The sequence below is a fragment of the Cricetulus griseus genome (assembly GCF_003668045.3).
Source record: "Cricetulus griseus strain 17A/GY chromosome 1 unlocalized genomic scaffold, alternate assembly CriGri-PICRH-1.0 chr1_1, whole genome shotgun sequence".
Lineage (NCBI taxonomy): Eukaryota > Metazoa > Chordata > Mammalia > Rodentia > Cricetidae > Cricetulus > Cricetulus griseus.
This window is the reverse complement of record NW_023276807.1, coordinates 68,995,301-69,023,202: the sequence shown is the minus strand read 5'-3', so window position 1 is coordinate 69,023,202 and position 27,902 is coordinate 68,995,301. Positions and strand designations below refer to the sequence as shown.

The 27,902-nt window shown below is 44.5% G+C and overlaps 1 protein-coding gene across 6 annotated transcripts in view; it reads right to left on the bottom strand.

Moving 5' to 3' along the window:
* Ankrd10 (ankyrin repeat domain 10) overlaps positions 1-15,642 on the bottom strand; it is a 29,926-nt gene extending 14,284 nt beyond the window's left edge. The window contains exons 1-3 of one of the 6 annotated variants that reach the window (XM_027387855.2): positions 15,291-15,642; positions 12,483-12,635; positions 8,691-8,782 (exon numbers count right to left, since the gene is read on the bottom strand). In XM_027387855.2, the coding sequence (XP_027243656.1) occupies positions 8,691-8,782; positions 12,483-12,635; positions 15,291-15,497 (452 nt within the window). In that variant the 5' untranslated portion in view covers positions 15,498-15,642. The other 5 variants (XM_035453468.1, XM_035453467.1, XM_027387856.1 and 2 more) reach the window with 5 other exon arrangements.
* Between the last annotated feature and the right edge of the window lie 12,260 nt (positions 15,643-27,902).

Below are 27,902 nucleotides of genomic sequence, written 5' to 3'. Positions count from 1 at the left end.
CTCTCCAAAAGGAACTACTATATGACCTGGTGATAACACTAAAAAACAAGTCATAGATGAAAGAAAGAAATAATGGCAGAATTTAAGCCAAAGAGCTGAACAGGAAAGAGCTTAATATGTAAACCCAAAACCAGTGAAAACTGAGCTACACTGTTAATGCTCCTCACCAGGCAAGGATGTGGGTGCACTGCTCTGAGAGGGAAACTGCAGGGGAGCAATGGTTAGTCTCAGGCTCATCAGCTTGTACTGGGTTCAACAATGGCGAGGAGAGCTTCCATACCTACTCAGCCAGCTTTCTTCACGCCCAACCAAGACGTGATGAAATGAAGGCCCCGCTTTGTATCAGAGAGATGACCAATCCAAACCCTGATGCTTGTGCTTGTTAGGGTGACTGTTAAGGCAACAGACAGACAGACAAACTTAAAACTTGGAGCACAAAAACTATAGGCTCAGGGACAAACATTGGTTCTTAGTTTAAAAGGATAATCACAGCTTTGTACTCTATTTCCAGTGGTCTCATGCAGAAGGCTTCAGCTGCAGAAATAAACCTACCTACTTGAGAGAGACGGAGGGAGGGAAGGAGAGAGGACAGACAGACTCAAGTCCAGTTTGTGTGATGCACATGGCTGCAGTCTGGTGTATATGTGGTGCAAGTGGGTGTAATGTAAGGGAGGCTAGAGGTTGATGGATTTCTTCAATTGTTCTCCATCTTGTTTGGAGACAGGGTCTTCCACTGACCCTGCAGTTCACTGATGTGTCTAGATTGGCTGGCCAGGGAGCTCTAGGGATCTGTCTGTCTTCCAGATACCTAGGGATCCAAAATCAGGTCCTGATGCTTGCATAAAATTGACTGAGTTATCTTACCAGGCCTCAAATCCAGTTTAATGAGATATAGAAGCAAGACTTGAGAATCCCAGAAATCAATAGCACTTTCTTAAAAATAAAAAGCAATTATATACAGGACCAGTAAGAACTAAAGTTGATGTTGTTAAAAATTCAGCACCGTGAATTCTGATGTATATTCACCCCAGCATCTTTACTGATACACAAATTAAAACAAGGCCCACCTTGTTTTATCATTAGAACATGACACACACAGACATTATGTGCCCCACACAGCCACATGATTTCTAAATGTGTGGAGCTTATCACACAGCAGAGTAAAGATGGTCTAGACATGCCCATTTGTCAAGAAACAAACTATGTGACAAATTTAAGTTTCTTAAGAATCTGAAAAGACAAGAGCAACACTATAGACAAAATTAATGATCACCTTTATTGTTATGTTTATGTGTGTGTACACGTGCACTATGACCTGTGTGTAGAGATCAGAAGACAACTTGTTAAAGACTGTCTTCTTCCACCATATGGGTTCTGGGGACTGAACTGTCTCACTAACCCCCAAATGATCATAAGTATGGTCTTGTTGAAACTGAAGAATACAGAAATGAGAAGCCAGCATTTAATAGTAGGGTAGGTAAACACACTAGGAAATCTGCAACATGAACCACATTGGGCTAACAGCTTGCCCCCTGATCCTCCAGGGACCCGTCAACACTGGTGATTTCCACTACTCACACCAGAGCCAACCAAGTTCTGTTTACAGGGCCCAACTTTCAAATGTAAGAGGAAAAATAAGTGAGCCATTCCATCCTGTGCAGTACAGCCAAAGGTCAAGCCAAGTCGCTCATATAACAATATGAACGGAAAACAAAAGACTAAAAGATAAACTAGACACATCAGAATCTGTGCTACATAATGCCTGCGGTGACTGGCAAAATCAGAAAATAGGAAAACAAAGCACTCCTCTGACTCTATATGGTATCTTGTATTGCTCAGGACTGACCCCACAGCAGTTAGCATTTACCTTCTCTGAAGCTCAAGATCTGTTCAGTGATGATACATCAAACACCAGCCTCCACCATCCACTTGTCATCTCTCCAGATGTCTGACCATTTCCTCTCTTGCTTACCTCCACTCAACTAGTGCTATCTATTCCTGTGTGAGACCCTCAGTCTTGTCCATTCAAACCTCCACAGGGCAGCTGGCCTGAACTGACTGGCAGGGAACATTTAATCCAGAACATAGTACTTTTTCTTTGAAGGGCCGAGTATACAGAGGATACAATCTCACTCCTAACTATTCAGCTCTTGTAGCCTGAAAGCAGCTGCACAGTCAGTGTGTCTATGGTCTGTCATCCCTTATGCACAATGAAATCTGAGTCACATGGAACTTTACATATAATGCCATTACTTCTCATTTTGATTCCTGTTAAGTTGGCATCTAGAACTTAAAAGCCATCTTTAGCTCATGGGCCCTCCAACAGCAGACGAGGATAAGAGCTGCTGACAAGCCTGAGGTTGCTCCCCTCACAACAACCAGCACCCTCAAAGTCCTCCTCATTGTCTCATACACTTTTGGATTCACTATAGAGTCAAACAAAAAGATAACTTTCTACAAATTGCCAAACCTATCACAAAATATTAGATACCCAGAAAGAAAACTATCAGACCAAGCAACCCTGTCTCACTACCTGCTATGCCTCCATCTGAGAACTTTACAGTGGAATCTGTAGGTGGGAGTATAAACAGTAAGAACTGCTTTTGAGGTCTCCCAACTACTTTTACTAACTTAATTTCAATTCATTAGAGGCTGAAAATTATGTGGACTTCCACATTAAAATGAGAATAAGCACTAAATTATATCCTCTCAAATAGTGTTGGGGATCAAATCCTGGGGCGCACGCGCGCACACACACACGCAAATCAAAACACTCATTTTTCGTAATCAAAATACTAACTTTTAATGAAAGAAGCTTGGGTCTTTAAATTCTGTTTTCTCATATGCTTGTTTTATCAGCTCACATTTCAACTTTAGTGTTTTAACAGGTGAGATAGTGATCTTGGTTAGACTATACCAAGTTAACTGTACCTTTGACCTCTATGTAGTATCCCAGTTTAAGGACATGATCTCAGCCTTCCCTGCCCTAGTTTTCTGAAGTCCCATGGGAGGTGGGCACATGAATGAGTGACAAAACTCATTTATGATTTCTACGTCCTTTACTTTGTGTCAAGAGCTTGTTAACAGTCCACCCCTTCAGCCTGCGGCTTACCAACATTCACCACACAGGATTAACTGAGTCCTGTAGACAAACAAGACATGCTCTATCTAATAAATATAAAAGACCTGGGAGAAATGTCTGAAACTGTTTTTAAGGATGATCTTAGTCCTTATCCGCTCTCTTTGGTGCTAACACCCAGACAAATAAAGTATTAAAATGGGGGAATCTGTTAACAACTCTGGTCTTGTTGAAGCTCTGACTGGACTCGAGAAGGAGGCTGGCCGGATCAGACTTTCATGGGGCCGACTCCATCTGTTGCTCCTGTCAGTGAATCCTAGCTCTGTAACCCCCACAAAAGGGAGGCAAACAGTTCCCAGGCAGGTGACCCTCAGCACTGCTCAGCGGCAAACCTAGGGACTTATACATACTAGGCAAGCTCTGAACCACTGAGCCACTTGCTCAGCCCTCTTGCTAATCATTCAGAATCAGAAAACTAGCACAGGAGAAGAGAGTGAGTCCGGCTTTAAATTAAATATTTTGACCAAGTGGCAAAAATGAATCAAACTGTCACCAAACACAATTTCCTGTAAGAATATTTTGAATGGAGCATTATATTTAATTTGCTCAAGAATTCCTCCCAAGGAACTTTAGAGCTGATTGCCACAGAGGCCAGCTACCCCTTTGATTTTCCACTTACAGTGTCACAATACCGGAGAAGCCATTCCAATGAGCATTTTTTTCTTTGATTAACATAATAATCATAGGTCAGGAAATACCTGACGTCGTTTTCAGAACTCAAGGTGTCACATCATTTTTGTGACACTCTCTTTAATGCTAATGCCATGTGACAATAAAATATAACCACAATTTTTATATAAATATTTCTGTTAAAATTCTGATCTGAATTTAGCTATTGTTAGTTTACAAATAAGAAGGTAGATATCATAAATTAGGGTAAGCAAAGCATGCAAATCTAAAGAATCTATATCTGAATTCCTAGATTAGCATTAAAACCAATCACCGCAACAAATACCTCAACAGTATGCTTGTGTGCAGAAGGGAAGCCATACTGAACATTCAATGCCACAACCGTAAGGTTTCGGAGAAGCACCTGTGGCAGTTTCAGCAGTTTCTATGTGAATGCTCCCCTTTCTAGGGTTACTTGAAAAAACCAAGTCAATTCGAATTACGCAGCTGTAAAACATTGACATGTGTAGTTTTTACAGATTCAGAATCTTCTGCGTGACTTAAAGCGGGCATGGTTCATACACAGGAAACGTCAATCATAAGGGATCACATTGGCAGGCAACACTGGATTAAAAATACATACACACATGAGGTGCAGGGCAGTAGTCACAGAGCTAAGCCACTGGTGTGTGACCACCTTCACTGCTTTAGTGCTGTCATTAAGAGTTACCTCCAGTAACGTCAGCATGAAGCCAATTATGTCAATATTTCAACAAAAGTTTAACAGTATGGACTAAAAACCATCAACTCACGATTCTGGTTACTTTAAAATTTGGTATGCTGTATCGCAAATACATTAGTAACTATTCCTAGATGGAAATAAGCAAATAAATGGAATCATTAAAAAAAGATAAAAAATAAAAACATTTACTAAATGTCTATTGATACAGACAAAACATTAGCAAACATCTGTTATTGCAGTAAAAGAAATACAGGTGTATTTTTAACCCTTTGGTATCCAAACACATAATCATGAAGACTTTCAAAAATGCACTCTTCAGTTAACAATAGGAAGAAACTATTTTTTAAAAAGTTTCTACCTGAATAAGTTTGGTGCCAAGTTTTCATTTCAAGTTCAATGTTATGGAGGACAATTAGCATTGCAAGTAAATCACTATTATTGTTTGCATACATTAAAATACTAAGCATGTTCCACTATGATTTAACAGAGAGAAAAATTGGTATTTACAAATTGTTGGTTTGTTTTTAAAACACCAATTTAATGTACAAGCAACAGTTAAAGATAAAATCTATGTCACTTAAGTTATTAATAAAATAATTCTAAGGTAAGCCTGTCAACTCTGGAACCCTGTCGTACACTGACTACTCCTGCCAGTGGGCAGACTTAACAGCTGCCTCTATCCTGCAGTCCTAGTGGAGGAAAAGGCAGCATCAAGACCAGAGAATCTGCAGTAGTAACAATCAGAAAAGCAAGCATATGAGGATGGAAAGAACTCAAAGCACCAAAGTATCAGACTAATTCAGTCATGAGTCTGAGACATCTCTTAGCAGGACCGATGTTCTGAAGGAGAAGTATGTTGGGATGAATTAACCATCAACCACAGAAGTGAATAGCTAACATAGTAGGTCCTGGTTACACTTACAAGAGAACTTCTGACGTATTACTCTAAGTATGTTCACAATATGCGTTTGTCCTGGTGACAATCCAGCCGATAGGCAGGGTCCAGGTGAAGCCCATACACCTGCTTCAGTGACTACCAGAGCCTAGCAGATCCACAGAGGCTGCATCTGTGGCTGGCCTACTGTTGTCACTTTAGACAACTGAGCCTGTCTCTACACTAGGCGAAGGAGCCTGCTTACCCCAGCCCATTGTTGCTTCTTCAGCTGCCTCCTGAGCATTAAGCAGGGAGGCTGCTTTTCAGTTAACTATTTCAAAGGTACCCTGCTAGATCTGGTTACCATAAAATACACAACTTCTAATGAAGCCATGTTCTGTAGCATCCCGCCTTTTGCATCATGTGAGACTGAAGTCCAAGAGAGTTCAACATGCTCAGCCACAGCTCGAGGCCTTTAAGGTATGCAAACATTTAGTGTGCTCACAGAACTGGGATTTGAATCTGTGTAGTTGGACTTTTAGGTGTGAACAGCGGTAATTACTGATGACTACCACATAAGCCAGAAGCAGAGCGTATGTGGAAAAGATAACTTGGCACCAAAACTCAAGATTTAAATTAAGAGAAGAAAACAAAAGTCCATCAACATACTCACGTGTGGTGCTAGAAAATTTAATACGATGCACAGCTGCTGAACTGTGTTATCTTACAGTTGCAACCTACATTAACAAATCAGTCACATAACAAACCACTCTAGCCACAGACACTTAGCAGCTACCCTCACCATCTACCTGATGATCAAAAAAAGCACAACTTTAGTCTTTGGCCACTTTTAATGTAGCAGATATATAAAAAGCAGGGTAGGAATTAAGAGCAAAATCATTAATTTAAAAATAGCAGTATGAGGCAGCTTTTAACCTATTCAGAGGAGAAGGAAAGTTTTTAATCTCCTAAATATCATAGGTTATAAAATGAATTAACAATCTGACCCATTCTGAAATGAAAGAAAATAAATATTAAGTAATTTTAAGTAAGGAAACTAATGCTAAACCTTTGGTCTTAGGGGGCAAAAAGACCTAGTCTGCACTGGGACTACATCTGGCCATGTAGCATTACGGGGAACACAGACCTAGGCACTGCTATTTGGGGGAGTCAAACTGCTTATGTAGACAAGACTAAACAGAATAAATTATAAAATGTGCAGAATAGACATCAAGAAGCAGTTTTCAATTTAGCTTACTGTCAAAATCAACATTTTCATTAGCTGATAAACTGAATAACCACATACACAATAGTAATAAATAATGACTACTTGTATTCTAATTCCAGGCCAAAGACTTCTGATTTTAAGAGTTGCTTTTGCCTAGGTTGTTCAAGCTAAATGTTCCTTCCAAAAAAATGTGAAAGCTCAGTCCAGGGCAGTCACCATACTGCAGGGTCTCGAGGGGTGGCTCCTGTACTGAGATGGGGGACAGACTGGCACTCGAGGCCATGCTCAGCCACACCTGGTAGAAAAGAGACACTTGAGGGTCCTGTAACCAAGGACAGAATTGTAAATAAAAGATACTCATATTTTAAGATACCTACTTAAAAGAAAGAAAGAAAAAGGACACACTGACAGATATTTACCAGCTCAAAGGTTTAGGCTACTCATTAAAATGAAAACTAATATCTTTGTGATCAAATGTTCAGGGCCAATTAAAGTAGAATTTAGAAAAAAGTAAGCTATTTAAAAGACCCAACTTGAATTGCCCACTATTTCCATAAATAGTTATTTAATCAACTGTTACATATGACTATATTTATAATCAAAGCTTGCTATTAAAGGTCTAAGTTTTTAATATAAATAAAGTGAATAAAACTGATTCTATAACTTTAAAGCAATTGAGAATCATCTTAAATGTTTTAAGATTATATAATACATATTCACATTATCAAGTTGCTTTTACATTACCTTACATCACAACTAAATATAGTTACAAGGGTTCTTAAAATGTAGCAGTTAATACATGCCTTATTTCTTTCGTTTTTGAGACAGGGACTCACAATGTAACTCAGGTGGGCCTAAAAGTCCACTCCTGTTTCAGCCTCCTGGGTACTTGGATTACTGCCGTGTGCTGCTATGCTTAGGCAACACAGGCCATATTTATGACATTAAACCTCCAAGCCAAAACTAATGTTAAGACTTGCCAATAAAAAAGGAAATGGAAACGAAGGCCGTGACTAAGCTGAGCTCTGGACACAGACATGCCTACATGAGCTAACATACAAGGTTTTGCTACTCAGGACCTATGTTCAGAATTTACTGTAATATAGTGAGAACAAAGAAATGGAAACCAAAGGGTTAAACTAAGTTTTGTGGGTCGCACTGCATCCAAGAGTCTCAATTTTCACATTTCCTGTTAAAATAAAGTGGTTTCTAATTAATTTTTAATGAATTACTCATTAAGTTACAGTAAAATTTTAAAAGCTGGTATTATTGGTTATTTTGGTTATTACAGCTCTCTATAGCTTACACTCAATGTTTTAAGGGTGAAAACCGCATCCATTTGTTAATGCTGTGAACTGTAGAAGAAAATTTTTACAATGTAAAAAAAGTTAAACAAATGAATATAATACCTACATAATGTATAACACTATGGCTAACTAATGGTTTGCATACAAGATCACATTTCTGAACTGACACACTCACACATTAGCACTATTCTAGCAGGTGATAGACCACAGCTCATGTAAATGGCACTAAAATGATGACATTCTACACTAACCCCTCAGCATCAAAGACTCCAAGCAAGCTAAGTCTCTACGTATGCAGCAACTCCAGGTGACTGGAAGCTGCCGATCATTAGTTCTATGGGGGTTTACATGAGATCTCACATTGCTAAGGAAATCCAGACTTAGAAACAGTCTTCAAGACTGAGCCAGAGGGACCTGCAAAAGCATGCAACTCTAATCCAAGCACCTCCTGTTTGAAATTAGAGCCTGGCAAACAAAGTGTGAGAAGACCTGCCATAGTGACATGACTACTTAGTGGCAAAGTCAATGGCACCAAGTTCCAATATTTAATGGACTGACTGTTCTTTTCATTCCATTCTACTGTTTCACTCTTAGCTACGGAGGAAGGAAGCCTACATCTGCTAGTGGTCAACCTAACACAACCTTCCTCACTAACACCTGATCAAAAAGGCACAACTATATTGCTAACTCTAGAAACAAGGACATTTAAGGCTTTTGCTGCTCTAAATGCTACTTCTGGATGAACACCTTGACCATGTCTCTAAGTGAGAGGAATAATTGAAGACACTTACTCAGTATGAGCCCCGTTCCCTACCAGGGCACTGATGCACTCCAGGCTCCCAGAGCGGGCCGCCTTATGAATGGGCGTTTCCCCCTCACAGTCCTGAAACACAGAATGCACAGGGGCTCAGATTTACCCAAACTGTTGGCAGTGAGTAGCAAGCAGGTAATCAATACAGAGTTCCCTTCTCTGAAATAAAGTATATGAGCAAAATCCGAAGTGGAGGAGAAAGCAGTGCCATCTGTGAAAGGTCACTGAAAGCCAGGCTGCAGGGCATGCTCTCCACAACATTTAGCTACGTGTAGGATATTGATGAAGACTTAGGAGGGGTCCCATATTGATAGTGTGAACCCAGTAATACTGACTGACGAATCATTTTATTCCAGAGCTTGGTATAAATGTGTTGTATAGAAACTCAAAATAACTATCTTATAACCAATAAAAATAAATTCACATTACAACAGCTACCCAGAGCTGGGGAGTGGTGGCGCACACCTGTAATCCCAGCACTTGGGAAGCAGAGGCAGGCGGATGGATCTCTGTGAGTTCGAGACCAGCATGGTCTATAAAAGCTAGTTCCAGGACAGGCTCCAAAGCTACACAGGGAAACCTATCTCAAAAAACCAAACCAAACCAAACAACCAACCAACAAAAACCCCAGCTACCCAGGCCAAGAAAAAGCTAACAAGACAACTTCAAGTCCAATCTTCTGTATAGCTTCTGTAGTGCTGATAGCAGTAAGACATAGAGCTTGCCTTCAACTCTCTATCTTGAATTGGAACTGTATTTTAGGAAAGACATCTCAAGTCAGAGGATGGGGTAAAGACAAGGAAAAACCTATGCTGGACAGGGTAAGCTTTGTAGTGCTAATAGACCTTCGGCTTGGCAAAGACACTTGAGGACAAAAGGGCAACAGATGGAGTGATCATTTCTGACAGACACTCAGAGTGCTGTCTAGGAAACTCTGAGGGAGAGCTTTGCCAGAACTTGAATGGATCCCACTTCAAGGTTCCCAGGAGCAGCAGTTGGCAGTACCTGCACACCACATAATTAAGGAATAACGAAAAAAGGCAAGGGTGCAATTGTACAGTGAGTGGCCCTGGGAAAGGGTCATTCATAAAATTAGCAAACGCCTGAGCTCCTTCCCAGTGCACCACACAGGGAATTGTTGTTACTGCTTCACAGCAAACAGACCAAGACCAGATTGCTGATAGCTCAGGACAGGGAAGAGTGTCCACTTATTAAACAAGGGTTTTCAATGGTTCTAGACTTTAAAGTGATACCAGGGTGTAGTCAAGAAAAGTTTGTTTGTTTTTTTTTTTTTTTAAGAGAAACAGCAAGCCATGTGACTATCCAAGAACTATATGTTAACTCAGGTGTTTTAAAAAAGCAAACTACTACTTTTTTTTTTTGAGACAGGCTCTCTCAACTGTGTAGCTGTCCTGGAACCTGCTGCACAGACCCTTGAACTCATACATCCATCTCCTTCTGCTTCCCCAACACTGGGAGTAAAGGTATGTGCTACCACTTCCACCAAACTACCTTTTTAAAGAAAAGTAGAGAGACAAAACCTACAGTGACTGGCTGGGAAGATGGTTTTGTCTGTAAAGCACCTGCTGTGCAAACAAGAGAACTGAGCATGGATTCCCAGGACCATAGGAAAGTCAAGCATGGTGGTGTGTGTCAGGAACCCCGGGACTGGAAACCAGAGACTAGAAGGTCTTTGAAGCTCACTGGACAGCTAGCCTAGTCAAACTGCTGAGCTTCAGCTTCAGTGAGAAACAAGCTTAAGTAAGATTGACAGTAACTGTGGGAAACACTCCAGCCCCCATATGTACATGCAGTCACATGCCCACCCACAGCAGCATATTCAAACACCACACACAGAGACATATGTACTCTGCAGAAAAGCTAACGGATTTAAATATGTTCACAAGAAAAAAAAAATCTTATAGTTAATTTCCCCAGAAGATGGAGGGATATTAACAGTGGTCAGAGAACAGGAAGGACTACCCAGCCCTTGTTTTGTGAGCTACACCTCTGGAAGAGATGCCTATGCCGAAGCAATCAAGAAAATCCAAACTTTTCAATGGTGCTCTCCAGTCTCTATTTACCTTTCAAAAGTAACCAAGGGACTCCACAGAACAGTGGGAACATAGGGGCACACCTGCGAGCCTATACTCTCAGTACCTGCTAAAAATCACCAACTAAAATGGAAAGACCATCTGGCTTTTAAAAAGCAGTCCCCCCACCTTGACAATTTCTTCATACCTCTTTATAAATTACATGCTTTGTTAACTACTTAGTTAACATACAGAAAATTCTAAACTTAAATTCCATATTAACAGCAAATATGAACTATTTTCATTCATGAATTTGTTATCCACATTTTATTGGTGGAGCTGGAACCACAGTCTAATAAGTAAGTGACTTGTCCAAAGCCAGCCTGCCAGACAGCAGAACCCAGACTCAAATCCACAGTGCCCATTGTGCTGAGACCAGGAGGCAACAGTACAGATGTCAGGCAGATGGACAGACATGCCTCTGTCCTACAAGGGTGAAAAAGAGGAAATTCATATGAAAGGAAAGGAAGTATGTAAAGATCTGAAGCTGCCCCTATTCAAGTCTCAGTAACAAAAAAGGGGCCAGCCTCTCCTTACACTGCCCTTTTCACTGTCAGTCTCAAGAAGAAAAACATGCACGCTATGCCTTTCACTCCCTTTCCTCCTGTCCTTGTTCCAACCCATAACCAAAACACTTGCTATTTTATGTGGGTAGCTAACATCCTCAGGAAGGAACCACAACTGCTTTACAACTGTTACAACCAAGGAACAAATCTCAAGAAAGAGAGGCAGGAGGGAGGAACTGAGGATCCTTTGCACACAAGATGCTGATGAGGATAAGAAAATACGCAAGGGACTAGAAAGATGGCTCATCTGTTAAAAGCAAGTACTGCTCACTCAGCAGACCCGAGTTCCATTCCCAGCACCCCTATCAGGTGGCTTACAACCACCTATAACTCTAGCTCCAAGACGACCCCACACTGATCTCAAACAGGTGCACATTCCCACATACATATATATATTTTTTTAAAAGAAAAGTACATAGTAAATGAAAGGGGGAAAAGGGGGGGCAAATATCATAGCTACCAGAGCTGCCAGCATGTAATCCACCCTTTGAGCTGGAAAGTAAGTTATGTCTGCTCCACTTTAGATTATCTACTGTATGCTTCTCTATTATACGCTAGTAATATAAACATCCATAAAAACACATCATAAAAAAAAAACCTGGCTCACATATCTAGTCAGTACACTTGAATACAAATTTCTCAAGTCATTCATTTTTTTTTTTCACTAAGTAAGTGACACTTAAAGTGAAGTTTCCACACCTACTCACCACCCCCAACTTGTGTCTGAAGGGCAAACCCACCCTGAAGCTTACACAAGCCCTCCTTTTGCTAGTGTGGATGTGTTTCTACAGTACCTATGAAGTTAAGGCAGCAGCCAGGAGCGAGAGCCAGGAAATCTGGGCTGTGGGCCAGCAGCCTTCAATTATCAGCTGTGACCTTGGGCAAATCATCAACTCAGATCTGGGCGAGTCCCATAACAGGTAAAATCTCTCTACAAACTGAATGCATGCCTTGGGAGGAAAGAGCTTATTAGCCACAAGTAACTGAAGGAACATATTCCAGTTTGCCTCAGGTAAAGACATCAAACTCTAATTAAGGCCTCAATTTAAAACATCTTATGAATAGCAGTTATTAGGAAAACAAACAAAGGCAATGTCAATCAGGTCTCCTTACCGGTTTGTTAATGTTGGCCCCAGCCTGAATCAGCCAGACCAGACACTGAGGATGTCCTCCAAAAGCAGCAATGTGGGCTGGGGTCTGGGCATATCGGGTGGTGGAGACATTCAGTGAGGCGCCTGCTCTTATCAACTGGATTAAGCACTCCAACTTCAAACAGATGGGAGGACAAAACATGACACATCAGTATGACAAAAATAGTACAACAATCTAAATTCCACAACGGTCACCAGTGGTGTTTTTGCTACCATTCTTTTTTCTTCTGATAATAAGTTAATCTCTTCCCAACACTATGCCAAAATCTTAAGACATTTATGTTAAGAGTGCATTATTCTAGCCGGGCGTTGATGGCGCTCGCCTTTAATTCCAGCACTCGGGAGGCAGAGGCAGGCGGATCTCTGTGAGTTCGAGGCCAGCCTCGTCTCCAGAGCAAGTGCCAGGATAGGCTCCAGAGCTGCACTGAGAAACCCGGTCTCAAAAAAACCAAAAAGAATGGGGCTGGAGAGATGGCTTAGAGGTTAAGAGCACTGACTGCTCTTCCAGAGGTCCTGAGTTCAATTCCCAGCAACCACATGGTGGCTCACAACCATCCGTTATGAGACCTGGTGCCCTCTTCTGGTGTGCAGATATACATGGAAGCAGAATGTTGTATACATAATAAATAAACAAATTCTTAAAAAAGAAAAGAAAAAAGAAAAAAAAGTGCATTATTCTAAAACTTCTATCAAGACTTTTCACACATGATAAAATATTTTTAGTGATTGGCAGGATACAAAAAAAAAATGTGTAAGTACAGTCAACTCTAGTCAAAGACAACTCTTTTACACGGCTCCCAAAGCTCACTCCCTATCACTTTCTCAGTCTTTAAAAACTGGACAGAAAGAAAACTGGGGTGAGGGGGAGTGGGGGGAGGTCACACCACAGCTGAGCTCACCCAGCAGGTGACTAATTGGCAAGTAGAGAGACAAGATAGAGCCAGGTCCTGCTGTGCTGGCTGCTGGTTATGAGTCCAGCACAGGTCAGCATGTGCAGCAAGTGCCTACCATGTGGCCAGGCAACTTTTGGGATTTATTTGTTCTCCAATAGTGGACCGCTTGCTTCTCAGCCGACAAGGCAGTGAAAAAAGCTATGCCTGGTTGCAAGGAACTTTGAGGAAAAAAAACAGCACCCTGAGTCTCCTTATCTGTCACTCTCAGCGATTTAAGCTGACAGATCACTTCAATAAGCACAAGTTTTTATTGATTGGCAGGCGACAAAACTTACACAGTAGGCAGTGAACACATTTAAAAACAACAGGGTTAGACAGAGGTCGAAAGTAATGGCTGGTTAAGAGCTCCTTTAATTTCCCAGGGGAAAAAATAAAAGTACAAACCAGCGGTAAGACGAGTAGGTGTCAAGTGAAAAGTGGTTAATTAACATTTAACATGGGGAGTTCCCAGGACCGGAACCTGTTAGCTAGGCCATGTTCAACGGAGGAACTGGGTTTGGAATTCTGCAGAGAACTTTTAAATGGGGCATTCTGTAAAAGCAAGGTATAATTAGCCTTAGTAATGGCCAGTCTAAACTTCAGCATCACTAGTACATCCTAAGGAAAATATGCTGGAAAGCAACAGATGGCCAGGTTGGGGAAAGAGGCTCGGCCTGGGCGATCTAAGAGCTTTCCCTCCTAGTCAGACGGGTTTCCAAGACGGTTCAACACCTTAAGACTATCATGCTCAAAACAAACAAACAAACAAACAAAAACCAGAGTCCTTGTCGGGCGTTGGTGGCACACGCCTTTAATCCCATCACTCGGGAGGCAGAGGCAGGCGGATCTCTGTGAGTTCGAGGCCAGCCTGGTCTACAAGAGCGAGTGCCAGGATAGGCTCCAAAGCTGCACAGAGAAACCCTGTCTCGAAAAACCAAAAAAAAAAAAAAAAAAAAAAAAAAGAACCAAAACAGTCCTCGCCTCAGCTACAATACTGGTCTCCAGAACCAAGTCTATACTCGTCCTCGGTAGAAGTGAAGAAGCAAACAATAAAAGCTCTTTTAGTTTTCTTACATTGTGGCAAAGCAGTGCACCATGTAGTTCGCCGCTTTACGGCGCGGAGGCACGTCTGTCAGCCGGTAACTAAGGAGACGGTGGATCCCCCCCATCGACCACCGGCAGAGAGGCCCGCTCAAGACTGTCCGCCATCCGTGCAAGACCCGGAGGATGCGGCCCCAGGCGGGGGAGGGTGCGGATAGGCCAGCCACGGCCCCGCCTCGGGCCACATCAGGTGCAGACTCGACACCCGGGATTGCGAGGACAGCGCCCATCCCTTCCCGTCTCTGCAGCTGATTTCTGTAACACCGGCACGCGGGGCTCCCCGTTGCTCCTCGTGAGCAGGAACCGTCCACACTGTTCCCCGAAGAGGCGGCGGGCTCCGCGCAAACCGCCCCAGGGGCGGCCTACATCACCCCTTCTCTGGAAACGTGCAGAAGAGCTGCACATGCGCCTTGGCTCCTTCGGGGCGCGGGCGAGACCGACCCCGCTTCCGCCCCGCCCTCCCAGCACTCCCCGCGCCCACCGAGGTCCTGGGACGCGCGCGGCGCCGCACATGCGCTGTACACCCCCTCGAGGCGTCCGTCGGGCGGGCGCGACTTCCGCGCCCCCACCCCGTGGGTCGCAGACCGCGTTCTGCCGCACATGCGCCCTGGAACCCTCGGGGGTGCGACTGACGCCGCCCCCAGGGCTTTTGCCGCGCTCTCTGTGCACGGTGGGGTGCACTCTGACCCTCATGGAAAACCACGCGGAAAATGGCGCCTTAAAGTGCCCGCGCCCACCTTTCCGAAGTGCGCGGCCCAGTGCACGGGCGTCCAGCCGTAGAAGGAGTCCTCCGCGGCCAGGTGAGCGCGCGGCGTGTGCGGCAGAAGCGAGCAGAGTGTCACCAGGTCCCCGTCGCGGCAGGCGCGGTGCAGCGGGAAACGGAGCGACAGCAGCTCCTCGCTAGAGAAGCCTGCCTCCGCGCCCGCACCCACTACCGCCGACATGATGCGTCGCTGGAAAGCGCGCGACTCGGACCGGCGAGAGGGACGTGCCGGCGAAGGCCTGCGAGTCCGCCGCCACTCAAGCACAAAGGACAAGCGAGCCGCTGCTGCGTCCCACCCGCTGCCGAGCGCGGCGAGCACTGAGGGCGGGACCTGGGCGGCGGGGCGGAGCCTGCGCCTGGACAAGGTGGGGCCAGACTGAGACCGCTGCCTCTGGCGGCTGGTGCTCAGGCTGGCGCCCGGAATGGGGCGGGGCCTGGGCTCCGGGGCGGGGCCTGCGCCTGGAAAGGCCGGCCTGACAGGCTGCGGCCTCAAGAGCCAGTCAGGAGTGGGCGGGGCCTGGGTCCGGGGCGGGGATTGCCTCTGGACAGGGCGGGCCTGACAGGCCGCGGCCTCAGGAGTGGGAGGAGCCTGAGCCCAGGGGCGGGGCCTGCGTCTGGATAGGGGAGAGGTCTGACAGGGAACACCACCTTAGACCGCTGGTGCTGAGGTTAATTAGCCTGAGCCCTCCAGGGGGTGGGCGGGGCCAGGAGGTGATCTTGGTTTGAGGAGGCCGCTACTGATGCCAACGCGGGGTTTAGGCGAGGAAGGGACTTCACATTAGCGTGACCGGCTTAGCTGTGATTGACGCCCCGGACGACTGCGCCTGAGATCCCGCTTCACTTGAGACTGGTTGACACGGACACCAGAGGGAAACCGCTACTGAAACCTTGCCTGCGATAGCCAAGCCCCGACCTACCTGTGATTGGCAGCTGAAAACCACGCCTGGAACGAAGGGGTGGAGCCTGGGGTTAGAGCTTGGGGACGAGTGGGTGTGGTTTCGCGCAGGTGGGTGTGGCCATCAGCTAATGGTTCTGGGCTGGTTCCTGCTGTAGCTGCTACTGGCCAGGCGAGGAGGGACTCAGGACACTGGGCGCAAGTGTTGGCAGGCGGCCGGCCGTGGGGATGCTTACGCCGTTGCCTGAGTTCCTCCAATTAGTGTTTATTGGATGCCTGCGGAACGCAACTCCTCATTAAAAACCCGAAAACAAGGGTGCAGCTAGTTACACCGCTATCCTTTAATTGGCTGCCCGAGCAGGGGAGGATAGACCCTGGCGTCTGTAACTATCAAACATGACTCACGCGAGCAGTCTGGACACACGGTGAAAGAGATTTTATTATTGAGAAAAAATGACGCTACAGAAGACTCTTTCAAATAGTATAGTGCTGTGGTTAAAAATAGGGTTTTTTAAAAATTGAAAATCTTACGAAGCCATTAAGAAGTGGATACTTACTGAACTATTTTTCTAGCCATATATATTCCATGTGTATGTTTTTCCTTAAGGAGGTTGCATAGCAGAGATTCAAATTACTGTGTAGCGGAGACTGGCGTAGAACTCATCATCCTCCTGCCTCAGCCTCCCAGCTGCTGGGATTATAAACATGTCATCAGGCCACATACCTACCATTGCAACATTAAGTAATAAAAAGCAAGTAATTGGAAAACAGACAATTGACAAAGGAAATTGTTAACCTGTGTGAACACACCATGTAGCCATCTATTCAAACAAACACTCCTTGTGAATGCGATGATGTTGAGAAATGTTCCAGGCTAGATAGAAAAGTGCAGTGTTTCAATTCACTGAGCAGTGACTAATGAATGGGAAATATGAGACAGAATCTGTCTCAAGTTCATTACCGGTGAGGCAAGAAAATATTTTAATAGTTGTGTTATTACTCAATTGCTTAGACCAAATGGTAGCCTGTTCTGTTTCAAGCTTTGTTCACGGAGAAGTGGATTTTGTTTTACATGCCATTGATCTTAATCTGAGTGAATCCCTTAAAGATACAGCTTGGGAAAGGGAGTCTCATTTTGTAAAATGACCAGTGTACTTTGTCAGCTTTTGCAAAACAAAGAGAGGTATTGCTGTGAGACTGAGGCCAATTTTCTTTTTAAATTTTATATGTATTTGTGTTCTGCCTGCATGAATGTCTGTGTGAGGGTGTCAGATCTTGGAGGTACAGACAGATGTGAGCTGCCATGTGGGTGCTGGGAATTGAACCAGGGTCCTCTGGCAAAGCAGTGAGTGCACTTAACTGCTGAGCTGCCTCATATATACCATATGATGCATATTTCTATAGCTGTGCATAAATAGACTGATGTGCTCACTAATGAATGGGTCCCCAGGCTAGTGGCCTGCTGCTTTGCTTTTCTGAATCCTTAGATAAGCTTTAATAAATCATAAATAATAAATCACACACCCCAGTGTCTGTTCTTGGGATCTATGGATTGGGTGTATTAAGTGTCAGTGTTCCAATTGGTTGGTAACTCACATTTTGTTCAGTTTTTTTGTTTGTTTTCTTGAGTCTATGTAGTCCAAGCTGGTCTGTAACTCGACATCCTCCTACCTAAGCTCCCAAACTGCTGGAATTGTGAGTATGTACCACCATGCCAACTTTTGTTCAGCTATTATACAAAAAAATACAAACAAAAACGCCCTGCTTTTAAAATTGGAATTGTGTTTTTCTAACCAAAGATGGTATCATGAAAGGAGTCACTTAGTGGGGCAAGGCTCAGGCAATAGAGTACCAGGTGGCATGTACTGCTGAGCCATCTTTGAGTGGCACTATTCACCAAAACCTGTCTTGAGGGAGGAAGAGACAGAGAAGAAGGCAGAAGCCAGATTGTATTCTAGATTAAGTGGACCAAGGCGGAACTTATAAGAGGTTTTATCTGAACTTAAAAGAGGTTTTATCGTGCTGGCCAAGAACAATAAAAGAGGATCCGGTGGTGGGGGAGGTCACCCCATGGGGCCTAGGGTTTGGCTTTGGGGTAGGGAGCATGAAAGAGGTGGTGGGCCAGCCACATAAGTCAATGGAAGGATGTGGATCATCCTTGCTACCTCAGCAGTCATCTGCCTGTTCCTACTCTTGTCTCAGCCTCCAGAATCTCAAGAGCTCAGTGTCCAAGATGTCCCACCCATCACACTCTGGCCATCCCCTGTCCCTGGAGCTTGTCCCTTATCACAGTAAGCTTCCTCTGCTCTAGGCAGGCAATATGTATTTCCTGACACTCCCTTCCAAATGAAATAAATTTAAAAACTAGATAAGTTAATATTATTCATTTTTGGAAGATTTGTTTTACCCTCCTCTCTCTCTGTGTGTGTGTGTGTGTGTATGTGAATGTGTGTGTCTGTGTGTACATGCATGTGTGAGAGTGTGCCTGTGCGTGTGAGTGCATGTGTGTGCGCCTATGTGTGTGTGCATCTGTGTGTGTTTATGTGAACGTTAATGTCATGTGAGTGCAGGAGCCCATGGAGAACAGATGTCAGATTCCCTGGAACTGAAATTGAGTTGGTTGTAAGCCTCTAAGTGTGGATACAATCAGCCAAACTCAGGTTTATTTTAAGAGCAGCATGTGCTTTTAACTACTGAGCCATTCTTCAGCCCCTAATGTTAATCATCTTAAACCAAGAAAGAAATCCGGTTTTGTTTTCAGATTGGCTGTCTAGCTCAGAAATAGTGTTCACCTGGCTGTCTTAAAGCTGTGGCTTCTGCTGGGTGTTGGTGGCGCACGCCTTTAATTCCAGCACTCAGGAGGCAGAGGCAGGTGGATCTCTGTGAGTTCGAGGCCAACCTGGTCTCCAGAGCCAGTGCCAGGATAGGCTTCAAAGCTACACAGAGAAACCCTGTCTCGAGAAAAAAAAAAAAAAAGGCTGTGGCTTTGGTACCCAGAACTACCAAAATACATTTAAGATCTTACCTCATGAGTGTGCTTGAGACTGCACCTCTGCCTTTACAGTCTTTCTTTACATTTTCTTTTTGTGAGACAGTTTCATGTGACTAAAGCTGACCTTTGCTATGCTGCTGAGGATGGCCTTGAACTACTGACCCTCATCTGACCTCCCAAATCCTGGGATGATGGTTTTATGTGGTCCTGTGGCTGGAACTCAAGAGTTCCTGTATGCTAGGCAAACATTCCACCAGCTGAGTCTCTTCCCCAGCCCTGTTGTCACAGATTCTCACTGATCAGAAGACTGCCAGATGCCACCCTTCTCTGTTTCGGGCCAGGAGCTCTATGGTAGCCCCTCACCCCATTACTCTGTCCCCAGATCCCAGGACAGAGCCTAGCCCACACTTAGTTCTCACTCAGCATTTGCCAAGTGACATAAAGCTCAAGACCGAGATTCAATCAGTTGATAGATTATTTTCAGAAAGAGGGTGGCCAGACATCCTGATTAAAGAGAACATAAAGATTCTAGAACTTATGGGACATAGTGATTCATGCCTTTAATCACTTGGAAGGCAGAGGCAGAAGGATTTCTGTGAGTTTGAAGACAGCCTGGTCTACATAGCGAGTTCCAAAAATAAATGGAGAGACCTTGCCTCAAACAAACAAATGAATAAAACATACCAAAAACAAAACACAACACACAAAAAAACTAGAATTTACCTACTTGTGTGTTGTTTATAAAAAATGCTGAACACAAATCTTTTAAAAGGCATAGATATGACGGGCGTTGGTGGTACACGCCTTTAATCCCAGTGCTCGGGAGGCAGAGGCAGGCGGATCTCTGTGAGTTCAAGGCCAGCCTGGTCTCCAGAGTAAGTGCCAGGATAGGCTCCAAAGCTACACAGAGAAACCCTGTCTCGAAAACAAACAAACAAAAAGCAAAAACAAACAAGGTGGAGATGCTCTACTCAGATGCAAAATCAGACTCCCATTTGTTGTCAAACTGATGGGAAGAGAGTTGTGGGGGACAGAAGGTGAAGGGTGTCATGTTAGTCAGTTTTGTGGTAGTACATTGAAATAACTGAGGTATGAACAACATGACAAGGGTTATTCTGGCTTATGGTTCTGGAGATTCCAGGCCCAGATCAGGTGGCCCTGTTGCTCTGGGCCAGGCAGCAATCCATGGCAGGCTTGTATGGTAGAACATGACATTCAGTGAGGCAGAAACTGAGAGGCAGGTCTCATGTCATAGTTCTCTTTGCAGGAGAATCCCACCCCTTCCGTTATTTGGGGTTCTTTCCACTAGTTCCTCCTGCCCCTGTAGCAGTTCCACTTTGGTATCAAGCCTATAACTCAGAGACACTTAAAATTGTAGCAGGCACTGGGTGGAGGCGGCTGCGGAGATAGCTGTAGGCACAGCAGGTACTGTTACCTAGAAAAAGAGTGCCTCATCCTGGACACCAGCTCCTGGGGTGAGATGACACTCAAGTAGATTTCAGTTTCACAGCCATGAAGTCACTTAAATGTTTTCAACTGATTTTCTCATGTCATCACCACAGAGAAAAGTCCACAGGTAGTCACTGCTGTTATTCCAAGGTTTCCATGCCACCTGAGGGCAGGCTAGGAAGTCTCTTCACTACCCAGGGCATGTCAGCCCAGGCAGAGGCTGTTGCCTGGCCAGCCCCGCATACCTGATGCCACTGAAGTGATTTGTCACTTTCTCACCTTAGCTGAAACTGTCACATTTACTCCAAAAGAACACCCAAGGAAAGCTGGTGTAATTCCAGTACTTGGGACAGGACTTCAGGGCCATTTTCTGATCAGTAGTTCAGGGATAGTGTGAACTACACGAGACCCTGTATTTAAAAGAAAAAAGATGCACAAACAGCATTTGATTTGCTAGGACTTGTCATTATAGAGAAGACTGTCTTAGCCACTTTGACAAAAACTGAGTCAATATGACTCTTACTTGCACAGAGTGTAGACACCAATCCAGTGAATGCTTGTGCCACAATGTAGTCTCTACAGTGAAGATAACATAGGGTTATTTTAAACTTGAAAGCAATCTCTTTGAGCAATCATCAGGCATCTAGGGAGGCACCCTAGATGTAACAGAGGCAAAAGAAAACAACAGCTCCAGTGGCAGGTGCCCCAGGGGCTTTCCACTGGGGTGGTTAATTTCTCTGTTGTTAGCCTCTCCCTCTCTGTTGGGAGGGCTGGGCTGGTGCAGTTGTAAAGAGTGTGGTGAAGTCAGCTTTACTGGATAGAGTCCCTCAGCCTCTCTAGTTTCCTTACTCACCTGTTCATGTACAAGGATCAAATGAGACTGGCTCTGAGAAGAGTTTATATAGTGCCCTTGCTGAGTGATAGGTTGGTTCATAGACATCTCTGCCACTGGTGTCTTCTCATGCTGCCTCTTACTCTTTGTTGTTGTTTTTTTCTTTTCTTGAAGGCTGAATATAAAAGTAAAGGTCTCTGGGGCTTTCTGTTTTGAGTCTACTCCTGCGTGTGTCCCTGGTGCTTCTCAGTACTTCCTCTGGTCCTTGACCTGGTGACCCTGTGAGACCACCTCTGCTGAACATTCCCATAGCTGTAGGTATCTCTGGGGATGTCACCTCTGCTGGGGATCTTGTTCCAACAGCCTTGTCGTGCTTGCTTTTTGTTGTTGGTTTTGTTTGTTTGTTTTGTCAACTTGACACAACCTAGAGTTACTAGGGAAGAGGAACCTCAATTGAGAAAATGTCCCCAAAAAATTGTCTGTAGACAAGTCTGTTGGGCATTCATGTTTCCTGATGAATGAATGATGTGAGTGGGTCCAGCCTCCAGGAGACAGTGCCACCGCAGTGCAGTTCTAAGTTCTATAAGAAAGCAGGCTGAGAAAGTCATGGGGAGCAAGCCAGTAAGCAGCATCCCTCCATGGCCTCTGCTTTTTATCCTGCCTCCACGATTCAAAGCATCAGGGAGTTCCTGCTTTGACTTCCCTTAGTGATGGAGTGAGACCTTAGAGTTGTAAGCTGAAATAAACCCTTTCCTCCCAAGTTGTTTTTGGTCATGGTGTTTTATCACAGCCGCAGACTCTTAAGATAAGCCCTTTCTTCTTAGTTTGTTTCGTAAGCAGAGAGCAATCTATAGCCTTGCTCAGTGGCTTACACAGACAGGGTTTGAGTTTACTAGCCAGGACTTGTGACTCTACAGAAACTAGAATAACTAGAAATCAATATGTTGGCCCAGACACCCAAGACTGTCCTTGGTGTCTTTTGGTTGGCCACTCTTCATTCCTTCAAAGTTTTCTCCCAGCATGCATCCCTGGAGCAATGAAAGAGAACGCAGGCAAAAGGAGGGTTCTACTGCATACCTTGCCAAATGTCTGCTAAATGTGACATGGACTGAAATATGTGATTGGTGCAGCACCTGGTCTAGATTTACTCCATTTGAGGGGCCAGTTGTCAGGGTAGAATGAGTCGGCACTGTGCTTGTGCAGGCAAACCACCATCTGATGCTGGGAGCAACAATACACTGGACTCAGTGGACTGAACAGAACACAGTTGATGTCACACTGGATGTGGGACGTTGTGAACTGAGGTTTTCAGAAAAGGCAGCATTTGTGCTACCATTGGGCTACCTTCTGGGCTGTTGACTGATGAGGATCTCCTTGGCTGTGGAAAGTTGGAATATGGCAGGTAAATACCCACCTCTGTGATTGGCTTAACATCCTTGTAACTGTCAGATAAAACCCCTTTTTAATTATGCCAACAGATCTCCAGCTTCCATCAACCCACAGTCTGAGAATGTCATTGGATAGCACCTGATTTTGTAGTAGAGCTTGACCAATTTTCTTTCCTACCTGATGTTTTCCACCAATATATTTGAAAATTGACTCTATTTATGACACTGATCTGTTACTGTAAAACTTAATGAAACTTTTACCACATTGAAACAGTGTTTGGTGTACCATGAATCCGAGTTCCTGGACCATTGCTACTTATAATTGGCCTTGGAATAAATGATCTCCTGTGCCCTTTGAAGTCAGACCAGGTCCTGTATTGACAACACACGGAATATATTGAGCCTACTAGACCAGACCAGAGACACACAGGCACATATAAAGAGAGACACAGCACACCTACCTGTTATTTTACTCTGGGGGACTCATCACAGTCTCTGGCCAGGAGATCACCAGGAAACAAACTCCTAATTGATCATAGGCCAGATCAGTTGGAATCCCCAATGCTGCCTCTTGGCAGCGGTCCAGACATCTCTGTAATTGGCTTGTTAACATAATATCCAGCCAGCAGCAGTGACATGATGTGTTGTGTAAAATGGTTTTTACTCTTTTGTCTTTTTTGAGGGGCCTACCATACAGCTCCCAAATAAATCACACACAGAGGCTTATTGTTAGTTATGAATGCCCAGCCTTAGCTTGGCTTGTTTTTTGCCAGCTTTTCTTAATGTAAATTATCCCATCTATCTATTGCCTCTGGGCTTTTATCTTTCTCCTCTGTAAATCTTACTTTCCATCTTACTCCGTGGCTGGGTGGCTGGCCCCTGATGCCTTCCTCTTCTTGTTCTCTTGAGCATGTACTCAAAGGACACTTCATCCTACCACAAACACACTTGCTCCACCGTGTTCATTGCTACTGTATTCATAATAGCCAGAAACTGCAAACAACATAGATATTCTTCAACAGAAGAATGGATAAAGAAAATGTGATACATTTACTCAATGGAGTATTAGCTGTTAGGAAAAAAAAAGACATCATGAAATTGCAGACAAATAGATGGAACTAGGAAAAATCATCCTGGGTGATCCAGACCCTAAAAGACAAGCATGATATGTATTCGTTTATATGTAGATATTAGCTGTTAAGACCCTAATAACCAAGCTACAACCCATAGCACCACATAGGGTACATAGAGAGTATGGAACTAGAGGGAATAAATATATCTTATTAGGAAAGGGCAGTAGAATAGAGATTTAAAGATGAATTAGGGGGTTTGTGGCATGGGAGAAGTGGTAGTAGGAGGGGATATAGAGATACAGCTAAAATTAAGGGGTGTTTGTGGTATAGTATGGGAAGCTAATACAATAGAAACTGCTTAAAAATATATACAAATGAAGGCAATCTAAACGAATTACCAAACAATAGGAGTGAGAGTCCCAGTTGGTCATCTCTTATTACCAAATTAAGTTTTCAGTACAGTATTGGGTTACATCTAATTGAGTTGTCTAAGGGGACTTTACAGGAATCCCCAAACAACCCAGGCTATTGCTAAGACAATAGGTTGCTCTCCACAGTCTGACAGCAAAGCCTTGTTGCTGAAGACAACACAACTCATTGAAGATGGACATGTCTAGGTGCTGCTACCTACATAGAGCCTTTACCCCTACTTTCCAGCATCTTTGCTATAGGAAGGTACTCTGTACACTATCAAAAAATGTAAACAACAAGCCAGCACACACATTTTGTCTACAATAGTCTGCTGTCTGCAAGATAGGCTAGGGTAAATATGGCACAAAGCTTGTGGGAGTACTAACCACTAACTGACCAGGCTCGAGGCCTACTCCATGAGATGGAAGCCATACCCAGCACTGCTTGGGTGACCAAGAACCTGAGACTAGATAACCCAGGGTTCTAGGACAAACCATATAATACTGGTCTAAAAAAAAAAAAAAAAAAAAAAAAGAAGAAGAAGAAAAAAAAAACGTAGTGACAAAATGACTCATAATGACATTCTGCTATACTCATAGATCAGTACCTTATTCGGCCAGCATCAGAGAAACTTCTTCCAGCAGATGGTGTTAGACCCCCGGAAAACTCAGGTATTCGGGGTCCCAGGCCATGACTGCGGTCACCCCAATCACCAGGCGGATTAGAGAGCTTGCTGCAAACTGCACGAGGCTTTATTGTAATTTAACGAGCTAACCCCATGTTAGCTCGGGTCTTTCACCCACCCGCCATGGTGGATGGCTAGCAAAAGACAGCTCCTAGGGGCTCCCAAGAGATCTTATAGGACAGCGTAAGGGGAGTGTCTAGGGGTACGCACAGGCTCACGATTGGTGTGCCTCCAGCCTTGGAGGGCTTGCCCTGTGTTGATTGGCCAATTGGTTGTTATGACCCATAGGCCCTCCCAGGGTGGTTGCTATGCTTTGTGCTCATTGCTGTACGCTTGTCCGTAAAGCACACCCAGAGTCGTAAAGCATAGCGCCACCAGCTAACTTCTCATTGGTTCCTTGTCACGAGGCATCTGACTTTCTTGTGACTAACTAACTTCTGATTGGTTCCTTGTCACGAGGCAGGCATCTGATTTTCTAGTGACTAACTTCTGATTGGTTTCTTGTCACGAGGCAGGCATCTGACTTTCTAATGTCTAGAACAAGGTCATAGAAGCACATGTTGGGCCGTTATGACTGCCAAAAGGGAAGCTGGTCCCTTCAATGGGAACAAACAGAGACCCAAGCCAGACATTTTGGGGTGTTGTATTTTGTTTTCTCAGTTTTGCTGCATTTGGTTTCTGGTTTTTGTTTGTTTGTTTGTTTGTTTTTGTTTTTGAGAAGAAACTTAAAGTTGGGAGGTAGTGTGGAGGAGAGGATATGGAAGGATGGGATGGCAGGGCGAATCAGACCAAAATATATTTACATTTTTTGTTTTTGAGGCAGGGTTTCTTTCTTTGTGTAACAGCCCTGGCTGTCCTGGAACTCGCTTTGTAGACCAGGCTGGCCTTGAACTCACAGAGATTCACCTGCTTCTGCCTTTCATGTGCTAGGATTAAAGGCGAGCACTACCACTGACTGGCCCTTAAATTTAAAATGTATTTTCTGGCCAGGTGTTGGTGGCACATGCCTTTAATCCCAGTACTCAGGAGGCAGAGGCAGGCGGATCTCTGTGAGTTCGAGGCTAGCCTGGTCTCCAGAGCAAGTGCCAGGATAGGCTCCAAAGCTACACAGAGAAACCCTGTCTCGAAAAATCAAAAATAAATAAATAAAATGTATTTTTAAATTTATTCTTTAGACTGAAGCCTCTCTTCCCTCCACTCCTCCAGTTCCCCTCTCCCCCATATCTATCCATCTCCCTAAGAAAACAGGCCTCCCAGGGACATCAACTACACACGGCATAACAAGATACAATAAGATCCAGCACAAAACCTCATATCAAGGCTGGGTGTCATGGCCCAGCTTGCCTCAGCTTTAACCCACGACAGCCATGAGGTTCTACCTGAGTGGGGGTGTGTGGACTTGGAAGCTTCTAGTAACCCAACGGCGATAAAGACCAAACACAGGCATCTTGTCATCTTCAGAGAGCTCTCAGTTCCATGTTGTGGAACTAGAGCCATTCCTTTATTAAATATCTTTTCTGGTGTCCCTTAACCACCATGCTAGTACCACGAGGCAACCATTTCTCTCTTTGTCCTCCTGTCTCCCTCTGGCCTTCTTCGTTCCTCTCCTTCTGTCCTCATCCATTACTCACTCATCTCTAGCCCTCCACCCAGGTGAGGGCCTATTCAGATGCTTAGGCCCATACAGATGCAAAATAAGAGGCATATTACCCTCAGGCCAGGTAAAGTTACTGCCTGATGTTAATTAACAATACAATAGTGGGCTGGAGTTTCCTGGCGCCACCGCTGCTGACAGCCAGAACCTGGGACCCCACATAATCGGTCCCCCACAGCTGGGCGAGGCAACCCAGTAGGAGGATGGTAGTATGGAAGGATGGCAGGCTCTGTGATTGCCACTTCAGTCTCTGTGAGCCCTGCTTATTTGATTCCACAGGCATACTCTCCCAGTGTCCTCAACCCCTGTGGCCCTGACATTCCTCAAATCTCTGAGCTCTGAGGAGAGGGTCCTGATGGAGATCTCCAACCTGGGCTCTGTCTCCACCTAATGTTTGGTTGTGGGTCTCTGTATCTGATCCCATTAGCTGCCAGAGGCAGCCTCTCTGATGAGGACTGGACTAGGCAGGGATCTAAGAGGACAGCAGAATATCATTAGGAACCACTTCATTGATGTTTTATTTTGTTTTGTTTTGGTTGTATCCTAGGTCTTTGGGCTATCCAACCTCTGGTTCCTGGTCATCCAGGCAGTGGGGGGCATGGGTTCCCTCTTGGTGGCATGGTCATAAAATTAGACCAGTCATTGGTTGTCCATTCCCACAAGGTCTGTGCCACCATTGCCCCAGCACATCTTGCAGGGAGGGCAGATTGTAGATAAAAGGTTTTGTAGCTAAGTTGATGTCCTGGTCCCACCACTAGAAGCCTTGCCTGATGTCTTAGTTAGGGTTTCTCTTGCTGTGATGAAATACCATGACTGGAAAGCAAGCTGAGGAGGAAAATGTCTATTTGGGTTACACTTCTTTATCACTGTTCATCATTGAAAGAAGTCAGGATAGGAACTCAAACAGCAGAAACCTGGAGGCAGGAGCTTATGCAGAGGCCATGGAGGAGTGCTGCTAACTGGCTTGCTCAGCTTCCTTCCTTCCTTCCTTCCTTCCTTCCTTCCTTCCTTCCTTCCTTCCTTCTTTATTCTTCTCTCATACAATACACCCTGACCACAGCCTCCCCTCCCTGCACTCCACCCCGCCTCCATTGTTCCTCCTTTTCCTTTCAAAAAAAGAGCAGCCTGTTTTGTTATAGAAGCCAGGACCACAGGCCCAGAGGTGGCCCCACCTACAGTGAACTGGGCCCTCCCCATCAATCATTAA